This window comes from Balearica regulorum, chromosome 23, assembly GCF_011004875.1.
Source record: "Balearica regulorum gibbericeps isolate bBalReg1 chromosome 23, bBalReg1.pri, whole genome shotgun sequence".
Taxonomy (NCBI): domain Eukaryota; kingdom Metazoa; phylum Chordata; class Aves; order Gruiformes; family Gruidae; genus Balearica; species Balearica regulorum.
Genome location: NC_046206.1, coordinates 6,876,226 through 6,891,129, shown reverse-complemented (window position 1 = coordinate 6,891,129; position 14,904 = coordinate 6,876,226). Strand labels below are relative to the sequence as shown.

The 14,904-nt window shown below is 50.7% G+C and overlaps 1 protein-coding gene across 3 annotated transcripts in view; it reads right to left on the bottom strand.

Moving 5' to 3' along the window:
- Window positions 1–5,420: 5,420 nt before the first annotated feature.
- The window catches only part of ETS1 (ETS proto-oncogene 1, transcription factor), a 76,406-nt gene continuing 66,922 nt past the window's right edge, over window positions 5,421–14,904 (bottom strand). For all 3 annotated transcript variants that reach the window (XM_075774767.1, XM_075774766.1, XM_075774768.1), the window contains 2 exons: window positions 10,864–10,982; window positions 5,421–10,403 (listed from right to left, as the gene is read on the bottom strand). In XM_075774767.1, the coding sequence (XP_075630882.1) occupies window positions 10,188–10,403; window positions 10,864–10,982 (335 nt within the window). In that variant the 3' untranslated portion in view covers window positions 5,421–10,187. The remainder of the gene's footprint in view (window positions 10,404–10,863; window positions 10,983–14,904) is intronic.

The window sequence follows — 14,904 nt, the reverse complement described above, 5'->3', positions numbered from 1 at the left end:
CAGAACAGATTTGACACCGTGGGATCTAAACCCCTTGGCACATCCCAGCCAAGAGCTTGGCACTGCCTTTAAATAGGTCAAGAGCTACAGATTTCCAAATTCAACCGGGAAATGAGCTGAAGGGTTTAGATTTACACTTAAGGCCATAAATCTATTGCTTTGCACCCCAAAAAAGGGGTTTTCCCCTGCATCGCCCAAGGATGGTGGTAAAATCACACCATTTGAGACTTTCTCCTGTATGAATATCCATGGCAGCCAGCAATACCTCGGATCCACAAGCCCTCCTGCAGCCCAGCGAATGCCACTCGCTTGCCTTTATCTATTTATTTTGCATTTCATCCCCTCTTTCTCCTCTTTCCCCTGCTGGCATGAAGCCCTCGGCTCCTATTTTTATCGGCGGGGATTGGATCTGCCATGAAAGCCATCGCGTGGGACCTCACAGGAGCAACACCACAACCCCAAAAAGGGGAAAAGGAAAAATAAATATACATTTTGCCCTGTGCCAGCCAGCCAGGCTGAGGGTTGGTTCTCACGGGGGAGGGAAAAGCCGAACCAGGGCTGTGCCAATTTTGTGCCGAGCACGATATATTTCCCTCACTTGCTATATTTTTGGTGCCTTCTTGATGAAAAACAAGCCCCCGGTGATGCGGAGCCTGGTGATTTACATGGACTCTGCTCCAACAAGGGCTTTCCGCTTGCCCAGACTTGGGGCATGCAGAGGAGAGGGGATTTTGGGGAGGGGGGTCGGGGGGAGAGGAGCACAAGCTGGCAGGCAGATTGGAAACAGATGCTGATGATGCTCATGGGACCTTGACCGCTGCAGCCTCGTGCACAAGGTCCCAGACCCCAGGTTTTGTGCACAGTGTCCTCAGGGAAACCTTGGAGAACATCCCCCAGTGACTACCCTCTCACCTGCATGGGAGATATTTGGGGTAGAGGTGGGGAAAGGCTGCTGGAGGTGTGGGCATGGGTTTATTCCGCAGCGCTGGGTTTATTCTGGCCGGGTATACGGGTAATTGGAAAAAGGCTTCAGTGAAACAAGGTGGTGGGGTTGGCAGGAGCACCATCCCATCTCACTCCCAGACAGGGACCCCCAGCACTCGTGTGGTCCCTTTAAGCTGGGCAGCGAAGGCTTGAGAAATGGGTTTGCACTGGGGGAAACTGAGGCAGGGAGGGTGAAAGAGGCCAAGTCACAGCTTCTGCCTCCTAAATCTACACCGTGGGACACCTGCCAACCCCTCCTGCCCTTTCAGACCAGCAGCAAACCCCTTTCCTGCTGCCCGATCCTCCCCTGCCTGATTTCTTGAGCTCATTTAGCAAAGCGTTCACCCCGTTCATGTGGAGTCCCGGGGCAGTGATGGCATCACTGGCACAAAGCAGCCGCTGGGATTTTTGCAGGAGCAACAAGGATGGGGAAGGGGAGGAACGTAAAAACCCCAAAGATGAACCCCATTGCGGGGATTTTTATTTTTCATTTTCCTTGGAGCGTCTAGTCCCTGAGAGGGTGATTTCCCCCCCTCTAAAAGAAACCCCTTCCTCTGCCAGGGTTGGAGCTCAGCAGCACTTTTCTCTCCCCTCCATCCCTCCCAGGCCACGCAGGGACCTGCACCCAGCTCCCCGTGAGCCCCAGGGCTGCTTGGGTTTGGGCTCGGGGCCCCGGGCTTGCTGGTGGTCTGCGGCGGGCACGCTGGTGGTCTGCACCGAGCGAATGGGTTGCATGGCTCTGGCTTCGTCTCGTCATTTCCAGCTGGTAAAAGTCATTAATTGAAGCTGAAAATACATGGCACCGTTCCTGCGATGCCTTTTCCACAGTGCTGGAGCGGGATGGGGCCAGGGATGACCTCTGGCAGAAAGGGCAGTGGGAGACAGCGGGTTTGGGAAGGAGAAAGGGATGGGAGGGAGAGGGGGATTTAGGAAGGCAGTTAGGAAACAGCACAGAGCTGGGCTGGGGCGTGGAGGTGGACTCGGCAGGTCTCATCACTCTGGGTCCATCAAGGGCAATTCAAGCTGGGAGGGTGGAATTAGGACATCCTGGGTTTACCCCACGCAAAGACAGTGCTGTCTTAAGGAATAAATAAGCTCAGGTCAGTATGGACAGGGCTGCGAGCATCCTGCTCCCATCCCAAGCCCCGAAAGGATGCTGAAGGCAAGAGGGGGATCCAGCATCTTGGGGAGCATCCCCACCCTGGGATGCAGCATCCTGGGGAGCATCCCTGGCCCTGGGCTCCCCATGAGGCAGCTGGGTGCTGGCAGACACATGGCCCCCCCCAGCAGCTGGGTTTTGGCCCCAGGTTGCTGCCTCCCTGCCGGAGCAGCCTGGCACAATAGCTCATTGTGGGGCCAGCTTTCAAGCGAGGCCAGGGAACGGCAGCTCTCGCCGGCGCGGGGGAAAGGCCGCTGGAGGAGCTGGGAAGTTGCTGTTGGATGGCGTTCAGAGGCCTCGGCGCAGCGGGAGGGAGCCGGCCACGGAAAGCAAACAGCGCATGGAGTGGAAAGTGCTGACTCCGAAAGGCAGCCCTGGCACCCCCGCCACCACCCCTGGCACCACCACCCCGGGCACGGCGAGCCCTGGGGGGGTAAATAGAGCCCAAGTGTCTAAATACCTTCCAGCAGCCCTAAATCTCCAGTTATTCTGGTGTAAGGCTCTTGCTGTCCCCAGCAAGTACTCGGCCCAGCCACGAACAGCATGTGAGCAAGGGTGTGCAAGGGTGTGCATGCATCTGCATGTGTGTGTGTGTGTGTGTGCATGCATCTGCAGGCCCCGTATCACCAAGGGAAGGAGCAAAGCTCATTGCCTTGCCGCTGCAGCACCCAGTCCGCCTCCTCGCACCTCTCCCTGTCCGTCCTGCTGCTGCTTTCCCCCATATTCACGTTTTTCCTCCTTCACCGCCTCCTTCCACCTCCCTTGTTCTATCTCAGAGATTTCTAGAGAGCCCTTCCCTTAGTTTAGTCTTCAGTAATTTCAGTTCCTGTTTCAATCTCTCTTTATTTCCCTCAAGTGCCAGTTTAGATGTCTCATTTCAAGACACCGACCTGAAAAAGACCCGTTTGCTCTCTGGTCTCTATTTAGAGCAGCAGCTCTTGGCGCGTGCGGCTGCTTTCGAGCGTGCAAAACCCCCCCCCCCATCCCACAAGCGCCATCCCCCGACCCCGAGGACACACTGCCTCCTGCTCCGCTGCGCTCCTGGGTGCATATATCCCTGGACACATATACACTGGAGTCTGGAAAAACCCTGCTTGCTGCTCTGGCTTTGTTTAAATCACGCGGCTGAGCAGCCAAACAACAGCACCTGGGGCCAAGAAGCCGTGCAAAATCCTTCTAAAGGTGCAATTCCCCGCAGAGGCAGTTTTTGCTTCCTGGGGACCTAATCCCTTCCAGCAATCCCCCTCCCGTTAAGCTCAATTTCGATGCTCTTTTATTAGCAGCTTGCATAGGATGCATGGCTGCAACAGGCAGGGACTGCCTTTGGGGGTACAGAGCTGTGGTGACGATGCTTTTCCCGCAGGAAGAGCTCTGTCTCCCTCCCCAAATTTCCTAAGCAGGTTATTGCACCAGGTGCTGGAGATACAGGGACAGAGCAGAGGCATGGAGGAGGGAGAGTTTGCTTCATTCACCGCCCCCAGTGCTTCCTTTGGGGGAGCGGGTAGGTGGGGTGCTCGGCTGCCGGGGCCGTTAACTGCTGGCCGTCATTTCCATAGCGGGTACCCCAGGTGCGCGGGGGCTTCCCCTGGCAGGCCACCAGCCGGTATTTTTAGTGCAAGCGTTAAAGCAATCGTCTGCAATTACTAGGGGGGGGGTGGGATGAGGGATGCTGGGTGCGCGTGGCTCAGCTTCCCCTTCGGTTTTTAATTCCTCTCCTTCCCTCTCCCTTGCAAGGACCAGCAAGCATCCTCTGGGTTTGCAAGGGCTTGCAGAGGGCCGTGTGCTCCCCTTCTGCAAAGGGGGGCAAAACCCCCTCAAAGAGCTGGGGCACTGTCACCCCTTTGGTTTTTAGCTGCTCTCCCCCCTCCCACCCACCAAAAAGCCTCCGGCGTGGAGCGGCTGCACAGAGACTTGAAAGCGGCGGATGGGAAAGGAGCTGCGCTCGCTGTTTATTTACCCAGGGCGGCCGGGCTCTGCCGAGCACGAGGCCACGCTGCCTGGCCCGGCAGCTCCAGCTGCGATGAAAAGACCTACGGCAAGATCAAGGTCCCACGGCTGCTTGGCCGGCGGCGACGGCGGGCTCTGCTCCTGCTTGGAGCTCCGTGTCTCCAAGCCAAGGATGGAGCAGGCTGGGCACTCGCCTGGCCAGTGCCCCCAGGGCTGTCCCCATTTTGGAGTCTTGCCCAGCCCCTCCGCCACACCCCGGTGGTATTAAGCTCGGCAGTTAGCTGAGGTTTTAAAACACAAGGGTGTCCCCAGGACCACGCTACAGCTGCGATGAGGACAATCACAGTTATCCAGCCCTCGTCCTTCAGTCCTTCCCCCAGGACTTCTTGCTTCCTGCCTGGCTGCAAGCTGAGTTTCTATAAATGGACTTATTCTAAATATTTCTTATCCTGGATTCATCTGTTGCATCCTCTTTACACCGATGACTTGTCCACTCTTCTCGGCATTCAACAAATCTGAACGCTGTGTTTCTGAACACTTTGTCTAACCCACTTCATGCTGATTCAAGCAAACAAGCATCAATGATATTGTCCTCCAGGAATTTCCCATCACGCAAACTCACCAGCCCTATGAATAAGCGTCGGCTCCTGGACCGTGAACCTCTCCGAGATGATGGCCTCATTAATCAGCACTTCCAGACCTACATGCTAACAGGCTCCAATCAACCCCCTGTCTAATTAGGCACAACATAGATTTCCTCCTGGCTTGATGAGGATGAGAAGATACCCAAGCCAGCGTTAAAACTCACTGGGGAAAAACAAAATGTATAAAAATAAACGGTATTTTTCAAAGATCTGAAGCACAATGGTACAATTTGATCTATTAGGAGCCCAGAGGAAGAGTTCTCCTCTCAATGGACCCAAGGTCTTGAGCAGGGAAGCAGATGCCCAGCAACATCTTCATGGTGCAGCGAGGGCGAGCTGGTGGCCACGGGGGTCGGCAAGTTGGCTACACCTTATTTCGCAAGAACCTGCAGAAGAAAATACTACTATAAAAATCATTTGGGGTGGTAAACCACAGATATCTCAAGCTCCCAGTGATGATTCAGGATGAAAGATCATTTTGAAACCCTGGAATTGCCCCTGTGACAGCAAGATCTCCCTCCTCCGGGCCCTCCCAATGCCAGCCAGACTTTTAACTCCTATAATCACCCAATTTTGTTTAATAACAACAACAACAAAAAAGAACTTTCTGGGATTTCTAAGTTTTTCCATTGTTTTTTCCACTCCTCGAATTTAAAGGCAACGAATAAGCACACCGACGCTGAGGGTTATGAATTATTCTTCTTTTAATTTCACATGGTTTAAAATACGATATGAAATAAGGCTACAGTATATAAAAAACTCTCCAGCAAAATGATGTGCCAGCATCAGCAATTAAAACAAAACCAATCCCCTCCTTCTTTAAGAATTCAATGTAGGAGGGACTTTTTTTTGTATCCTTAAAAAAAAAAAAAAATACAACACAACACACGGACACACACACACATCGCTACATCTCTAAGCTACCTCAGCTCAGTTTTTTTAAAAAGCACCTGCTTTTTCCTTTTTTTTTTTAATCTCACTTTTAAAATTTTTTTCCACTTTTAAAAAATATAAATTATATGAAAATACAAGTTGGAAAATAGTCGAACAGCACAATATAACAATCTCTGTTTTTTTCTTCTTCTGTGTTTATCAGCTTAAAAAAAAATCCCACGTGTAAAAACAAAACAAAACCAAAAAAAGTTCTTTTTTTTCCTTTTTTTTTTTCTTTTTTTTCTTTTTTTTACTGAGGCAGTTAATTTCTGGAGATATTCCGTTATAACATATATGTATACATAGATTTATCATTTATTTAAACCTCTTTGGAATGTAGACAACAGCTCACAGATGTTATATAGACCCTACCAGACAGCAGAGCACGCCAAGGCATCCAAATTTTGCGACATTAATGAAGAACAAGCAACCAAGCCTCGCAGAAAACCTCTCCAGAAAAGCAAAAGTCAGAAGACGAAGACGTTTCCCGCAGGGTCTGGATTTATCGGTGCTTACAGGGACCTTTTTGGAGTAGGTGTTGGGTTGGAAAGAGGCGAGAAGGTTAAATCTTACAAGATCTTCTATTTCCATGGGTTATGGTCATCCTACACACACAGATGGAGAGAGACAGGCAGTAGAAAAAGTGCTTGCATTTTTCATCAGGGTTGTTTTTTAGGTGATTTTTTTTTTTCCTTCTACTGAGGTTTCAAACATCGAGTGTCAAAGCCCTGGAAAGCTGTTTGTAAGAGCTAAGCTCCCGAGGCAGGGCTCACGCTCTGCCAAGGGGGTGAAGAGGACACGGCCCTACATGGAGAAACAGCAGATTGCAAGGAGAACACAGAAAACATCCCAAAAAAAATCACCAAACGCACCTGAGACATTCCAAACCAAGACAAAATTACCCAATTTCCAAAAGCCACGTGTATCTGCTGAGGGTGAAGCTCGTCCCCATGCAGAGAAACCAGCACAGGAGCGACTCTCATCCCCAGTAGATCTCCATCATCCATCTCAAACCCATCCTGGTCTAACACATGTGAGTAGGTGAACCAAATTTTCATGGTCTCGAAGAATAAGAGAGCAGAGGGTTTGAGTTCCAGTACATCTAGTTCAGCACACCCCTCGCCAAAAGTTGACAGGCAATTGAAAGGCAGAAAAAAAGAAGAAAAGAAAAAAAAAAAGAAACAAAAAACAAATCTGCAAATTTCCAGTGTATAAACAGCACACAGTCCTCTCTGGGATGGTCTCTAGAATGGGAATAAAAAGTAAAAGAAAACAGAAAATGATGAACCTGATGTCCCTAGGACCGTACTGGCCTTTTCCCGCTGCGCTTGCATCTGGGATGACAAACAACCGTGAGAAATGACAGAGAAGGTCCAGCCAGGGGCTACTTTCAATAAATAGAGCTGCTTTCCACGACTCTCCCTTTCTAACCTTTAAACCGTATTCCCAAAATCACTGGGAGCACACAGGTTCAGCTCGGAAACCTGGGAAAAAAAAAGCACAGTGGAGCGGACGAGGGATTTAGCCTGGCTGAAGGATGGGGTTGGCACCCAAACCTGCAGTTCCTTCCGTCGGAGGGAAATTGTATCCCTGTCTTCTGCTTAAAAAAGGCACTTCAGCTGCAGTGGAGCATCAGAGCGAAGCAGGAGACGTGTCCTGGGGCACGGCGTGGTGCCAAGGGCAGGAGATGGGCGCCTGGCCTCCTGGCAGCACCCTTTCTAAGGGGCTAAGGGGGATTTTTCAAAGCACTACTGGAAGTGGCCCGTGAAGGGTAAGTAAGGGCACTTTGCAGCCGTATGGGAGACAGCAACCCTGAACGCCTTAAAAAAACCCCATCCGATGGCTGAAAATCCAACCCTGTCTGGTTGGGATGCTCTTTAACACCTCCTGCCCTGCACATTTCTGTGCCCCCCCATCTCGCTCAACTGCCTTTTCGGGCTGCTCAGTGGCTGCGGCCAGCTCAGCTCTGTGGCAGAGCTCTGCCTCGCCAGTGGGGACCTCACCCACCAGACCTGTGGTTCCCTTTCCTCTCCCCAGCTCGGCCGAGCTGCTTTCTCCCATCCTCCCTGTCTGCCAGAGGAGATGAGCTAAAATTTAACTTCCCAGCAGGCAGCGTCCCTTTCCTCCTTTGGTGCATGCTCCTTCCACCTTCCTTCCATCCCCTTTTCCTTCTTTTCTGTCCATCCCATCCTTTCCTTTCCGTACGCTCAGCGGGATGATATGCAGCCCCAGCCCTGCGTAACAGCAGAACTAATAACCTCCCTCACCTAAACCACCACCTCCCTTACCTAAACCATCCCCCTTGGCTGGAGCTCCCTCTCGGCCCACTCATTTCCCCTCCACCATCACCTTTTTTTCTTTTTAGCACGCAGCAGTTTTGAGGCTTATTTGCCCCAAAATGACCAATTGGGGATGCAGAGGTGCTGGGTCCTCCCAGCTCCAGAGGAAGCGGAGGAGAGCCCAGCACCCCTGAGCTTGTCCCAGGGTCAAGCTCCCCATCTGACACTGCTCCTGCACGGGGAGGTTACATGCCCGAATATTTCAGCTATAAATATTTGCAGATATAAAATATTCCTTTCTGAATATTTTGGGATTGCCTGGCGAACGTCTGTGGAAAGTGTCTCCTCATCTCGCCCCCACTACTGTCTCACAGTGCCTCTGTAATAACGCAATTACCTAAAAACACACAGATGGACAGACAAACAACACAAAAAGAAGGTACTTTTGGTTCAAACGCGTAATACTGTCTTTAAAAAAAAAAGCGGCAGAGAAAGACCCCGTTCGACAGTCGGCTCCACGCAGATCCGACTTCGGGGTTGTATCTGGATATGGAAACGCTCGCCACCCGATCATCTAACTCACACCAGGCCCACGCCGAAGGCAGTCGTCGGCCTCGGTCTGCTTAGAGCATCCTGGGACATGCTCAGTACGGCGGGATTTACCCCTCTGAACGCGAACCGGTTGCAAAAGGTTCGGAGGACAGAGGGAGCAGCTCCCCCCCGGGACTGATGCTGCAAACACGAGACCTCTCGTTTACCCTGGCGACACCGGTCATATGCTTCATGTTAATCACACCCTGACAGAGTTTGCAGGATCGGGTGTACAAAGAGCAGTAAAGAACCCATTTGCAAGGACAATTTCCTTTCTGCATGTGCCCAGGCTTATTAAAACATACAGCAATAAAGATAGAGCTGGTCAAAACAGGAAGGAAAAAACATTTCCCTTTGGTTTTTCAACTTTTTCTTGATTTTTTTACCCCCAATCAACTTATATATTTTCCATTTATGACATTCAAAACACAGGAATTTCTCCCATTTCCCCTCAAAAAAAAAAAAAAAAAGTCAAAACCAAACCCAAATTTTCTGAAAGCACCAAAATGTTCCTTGAGAAAAAAAAGCCATTTGGAAAATGCAAAAAGACATTTTCCCTGCAAATCTTGATAGGTTTTGTGCACAAAAACGCAGCCGTACGAAAAGGCCCCTTTTTACCAACAACAACAACAAAACAAAAAAAAGCAGAAATTTTAACCAGCTTTATCAGTAAATGGTGGAGCAAAGCAAGTGGGACTGGAAGCAAGCGCAGCACACCCAGCCAGCATCACTAGGAGCCAGTTTGGAGTTAATTTTCCTTCACATACGATTCGGAGATGCCGAGTCGTAGCGCTAAACTTCTCCAGTGGGGTCTACATAAACTAATTTTTTTTTGTTTGTTTTTTGTTTGGTTTTTTTTTTCTTTTTCCTCACTGTGATAAAACTCTCTGCTGGCATAACAGAAACAAACACACACAATATTGCAATACTGAGACCATCTTAGAGCTTAAGACTATTTTTAAAAAGAAAATACTGGCACAAAATTTAATAAAATAAAACTTTAACAAATTAAAAAAAAGTCTTGATCCCTCCTAGCAAAAATTGTGTCTTTTGTAGAAAAGAAGACAACCAACAGAAAGGTGATGTAACAAGAACGAGAAACGGTTCTTGGTTTTTTTCCTATATTGCCCCTCCCCAAAGCAGGAATATTCACCCACTTTGGGTTTCCCTCCCCGCTCCCAAAATAAAAGTTTCAAATCCTCAAATCCTCGGGAATACTGTCACTTCCTGAACTGTCAGTTTATGTGCGAATGACACAAAAACCAAAGGGATCCATTAGATAATATTTTTTTCTAAACAGCAAGGGATGGGGAGGGGGGGGGTTGTTTTTTTTAAAGTGAGCTACATTGTTCTGGCTTTCTTAAAACTCAGAATTTCACCCCAAAAAAAGCCTGTCTTAGAGCTTTCAGGCCAAAAAAAAAAAAAAAAGCCCATCCTTCTCCAAACCAAACTTTTTAGGTTTCAGCCAAAAGTTTGCCTCTTCCGCCACCCTCTCTCCCAACATCCTCAAAGCATCAAATCTGAGTTGCTCTTAAAAAAATAAAAAATAAAAAAACCCAGCAAAAAATAAAAAAAGAACCAACAGAAAATGTCCCATCGACTCTCCATAAAATGACACGGGGTGATCCTCCCCCCCGGCCGCGGGCATCTTCACTCATCGGCGTCCGGCTTGACGTCCAGCATGGCGTGGAGCTCCTCGGGCGTGTAGCCCAGCAGGCTCTGCAGGTCGCAGACGAAACGGTAGACGTAGCGTTTCCCGGCCGTCTTGTGGATGATGTTCTTGTCGTAGTAGTAGCGCAAACCGCGGCTCAGCTTCTCGTAGTTCATCTTGGGTTTGTTTTTTCTCTTGCCCCATCGCCTGGCCACCTGAGAGAAGGGTGAGGAGAGTCAAGGGGGGACTTTCCTTGTCTTTAAGATGGACACGGATGGGTGACGAGCATTAAAGTTTGGGAAAAGCAATCTCACATGACTCTACGAGGATCTGTAAGTCACGGAAGGGAACAAATGTCCCATCTATTCCCCAAAATCAGTTGGAAGCCCCCCTCTCACCTGTACACATCCTCGCTTTGGCAACACACTTCTCTCTACAGCGTTTCAGCTACTTTCCACCAACTTTGGGCACAAACTACTGCTTCCTAGGTACAACTGCAGCCCAATTTTTAACAAGTTTTCAGCTGGGCTCTAATTCATTGTTTTTTCCTACATACACCCAAGACCAGAACAACATGACTGCCCAAATCCCAGCCCAGAAGGGAGGAGGAAAGGGTTGTCCACACCAATATTTCAGTGATATTTGGGCTGTGCACTTAATTCCAGGGCACTCTACCTCGTCTGGGTCGGAAAGTTTGAATTCCCAGCCATCGCCTGTCCAGCTGATGAAGGACTGACAGGACTTGTCAGTGAGCAGTTCCAGCAGGAATTGCCACAGTTGGATGGGTCCACTGCCTAGAAAGACAAAGGAAACATGAGACATTAATGCCAGGAAAAACACAGCCACTTCTATCCTGGGGAGGAGGGGAAATTTGTATGCACACTGAAAAAAAAAACCCAAAACCTTCTTCTACTATCAAAAAAAAAAAAAAAAAAAAGCATCAGCAGCCACAGGGCAAGATCTGGGCCGAGATGATGGCTTGAGAGTTAAATCCTGCAGGTAGAAGAGCTTCCTATTTGCAATGAAAGCTGAATATTCGTGCACTGGAATGCTTCACTTCGAGTTACATAAATAGGATTATTTTTCTGGCATCCAAACAGCAAGGAGTCATTGTCTTGGCACAAGAGCACCACCGTTTTCTCCGTGCCAAAAAGCTGCTGGCCATCTCATGAACTCCAGCAGACTCCCTCTTCCCGACCTTGACTCTTTGCTCCGTCGCTGTTTAACGAGATAAGGAGGGACCCAGGTATGAAAATTATTTTGGCCTCTTTCCAGGGCGTGTTGCTGCAGGAATGGGCTACATCGGCTCGCAGAGCTCAGCGGGCTGCTGGAGCACGGGGAAGGCAGGGGCTGACTGGCTTGGCAGGCGGATCTCACTGGCTCAGGACCGGTGGATCTCCCCATCACGGTCTTAGCAAAGACATAAGCAAACCTCCCTGCGGCTGCTGGTTCCCCTAATCCAGCTGGAGAGGCACGAGGCAGCACGCACCACCCCGTGCCATGTACATTCAGCTTCTCCATCTTTCCCTTGGGTGCTAATTTTGGCCAACAGCAATTTGCTTTGGGGTCCTGAACCCAACACATCTAACCTGCCGTACCTGGTGCACCCCACTGAGAGCCTGAGGCTTCACAGCCTGGTTTTGGCTGGATTCATGGTGTACGTGGAGCGATTTTGAAATACTTATCTCTTTTTTCTGCTTGTGTCCCAATCAAAGGTAGAGGAGAAGCCCTCAAGCCAAAATCTCTTTGATGAGCAACTTCCAAATGTGGCCGCACCCAAAATATTGCACTTAGCTCTGGGCAACATGTTTTGGGAGAGATTTTGCCATGTTTTAAATGCAGCTTAGAATATATCACTAATAATATGAATGACGATAATAATAATAATAATAACAATAAACAGAGCCAGAGGTTAGAGGAAATGATTTATCGCAAAAAGAACTGCGCAGGCTGGATTAGGACGGCAGGCTGGGGTAAACCCGCCTGCTGACAGCAATGAGCACAAGCTTCAAGCAGGAGAAAAAAGAGTTATGTACTCAGAAAAAGGGATGGAGAACAGCCTATTTCCAGGAATGACAATGAAGGCTGTCAGAGCTGTGGCTGTGGGATAACCTGCGGAGGGAAGAGAGGGATGTTCCCCCTTTTCTACAGGGTTTAAAACGACTCAAAAGCAGACAAGCCGCTGGGGAGGAGAAAACGAGACAGCTGGCTCCGGGACAGGGGAATCACTGTGCCCTGTCCAGCTCTCCCCAAATTCTTTCCCTCCCATTCTCCCTAAGGAACCACTCCAGGATTCTGCAGGCACCAGGTCCTTCGCCAAGCCCTGGGGGTTATCGCATAGCCCTGGGCAGGACAAAGCAGAGCTCACAGCATCTCTCTGCTTATAAACGGGAAGATGACACTCGGTGGGGAAAGGCTCCAGCCTGTTGTCCTCGGCAGGAGCTTGCCAGGACGTTGACTCCACAACCGCACTCTCTGGTAGGGATGGAGTTGGGCTATCCACGCCAAAAGGTGGGAGGAAATTCAGATGACGCCTTCGCCTCTCATCGCACAGGGAAGAGCCAAAATCCTGGCCTGAAATGCCACCTTAACTCAAAGCTTAGACCTATTTATAGCAGTGAGCTTTAAATACAGAGAAGACATTGGGCAAAAAGGTTATTTCAGCTTCATGAGGTCCTCCATGGGGAATTGCAGGTGAATGCACATGGGACCAGTTTCTCTTAGCCCACCTGACTTTACACCAATTCCCTACATACATACGGACAGCAGCCCAAATCAGGTTAACTGAGAAACAGTCCTAGGAGACAAGACTGAAGCAAGACCAGGTTCATCGCCTCGCATTGATTTCTCTCCTGCCCAACCAAAGAACAAGGATATATTTTTATTCCTCCCCCAAAATAAGACGGATGGAAACCCACCACCTAGAGACCAGGTTCTTGGGTAAGCAACTGCCCTCAAAATCCCCCTGGGCCACCCTGGTTCTGCAGGAGTTTCTCAAGGTTTGAAGTGTCACTAACCCAAAGCCAAGCGGCCGCTTGGTACTTGCATCTCGGCTGCCAGCTGGCATGGAGAGGTGCTGGGAAACCCAGCGATTTCTCGCCCTCTCTCCAGCAAGCAAGGTAGGGCTCCTGCTGCTGCGCCAAGTGCCATTCTGCTGGGTATTTTGGGATTTTGAAGGAAACGGTGTCATCCTTGGAACAGGGATTCCCAAGGTCTATTCCGAGCTGCCTGCAGGACGAGCGTAAAACCCCAAATTCCTCTGTGTTGGACAAGCAATTATGTCAAGAATGTGTTTACTGCAGGGCTCGCAGGCATGTCTCAGCTCCTATAAACACACGCCCTGCCAGAGGCGAAGGCAACGGAGGCCCTGCAGATGTGCCGCTGCTGCACGACTCCGAAATGTCAGCGAGGCGGGCGATGCATGAGGTGGCAGGAACCAAACCCCGGCACATGCCTGAGCCTGCGTGCCCAAAAACAGCTCTGAGGCGATGGCGGGGCAGGAAGGTGAAATGATGAGGGAAGGGGTGCTGGAGGTCTGTGCATCATCTGGTGGGCCAGTACAGCTGTAATTAGTGCTGGGAGAGCTACCTTCAGAAATAAGCTGCTTCTGCCCACTCTGCAGACCAGTAAGGAGCAGGGAGGGTTTTTTCCCAACACCTAAAAGGATTTCAAGGTGACCTTTGGCTCATGCAGAGATGCCACCCCCCTCACATCACGTCCCCAAAGCTATCAGGGCAAGCATGAAGCTGCCGGGCTTGTCTCTGCACCCCAAACACTCCACCCCCGCAGGAGCTGGGAGCAGCGCCCATTTTCCATCCTTTCTGCTTCAACCCTTCCAGTCATCCCCAGCCGGGGCTGGAAATCCCCATCGTGACGCCTGGTCCAGATCATCTCACAGTACAAGCACGCACGGCTGCACCGACTGCCCCAAGGCCGGCCTAGCTCGGCGGGTGTACCCCACCACGCGACCCGTTGCCTTGGTTATCTCCAAAAACAATCACTGCTGGAGTGTTCTTGCAGCCTTTTTTTGGATGCAGCCACAAGCGTGGGGTGGAGGGACACAGGTCACCTTTTATGGTGCCGGTCATGCCGTGCACATCCAAGCTCTTCCCAGAGCAAGCCCGGCCCTGGCTGGGGAACGGGGACAGCCCCCGCTCCCCAAAAAACAAGGCGAGGACTCAGAGTGTGGTGGGATGTCCTCCCGCCCCGCCATGACCTCCAGCACCCGCGGAGGCTGCTAAGAATAGTGCCCACCAGAGGGGCTCGCCTGCCCGCCAGGGCCACAATGGAGGCCCTGTCTGGCCTTGGTGGCACTCAACGGGGTCCTTCAGCAGGGAGTGTCACACCGCAGGAATTCTCCCGCGTCAGGGGGAAAATATGCCTCTTAAGCCGGACGACAGCCAGCTGCTACAGCGGGAACCGCTGGCTGAGCGGTGCCTCCTCAGTACCCGTCCTCTGATGGCACCCATGGGTGTCTCCAGAGCAAAGGATCTGGTGCCACGCCATCCCTGTGCCACCCTCCCTTGGTCAGCGCTGGAGGTTCCCTACCACCTTCCTACCCAGTGGCTCTGGGGGGGTTTGAAACCAAAATATGCATGACGGCCACTTTCACTGGCACGGTGATGGTGGTACGACCCAGCTGGGGAAGACAGGCATCAGCACCGTAGCTGGGAAAGCACGGCCCAAAACACGTCATCCCCACTCTCTCTTGAAACG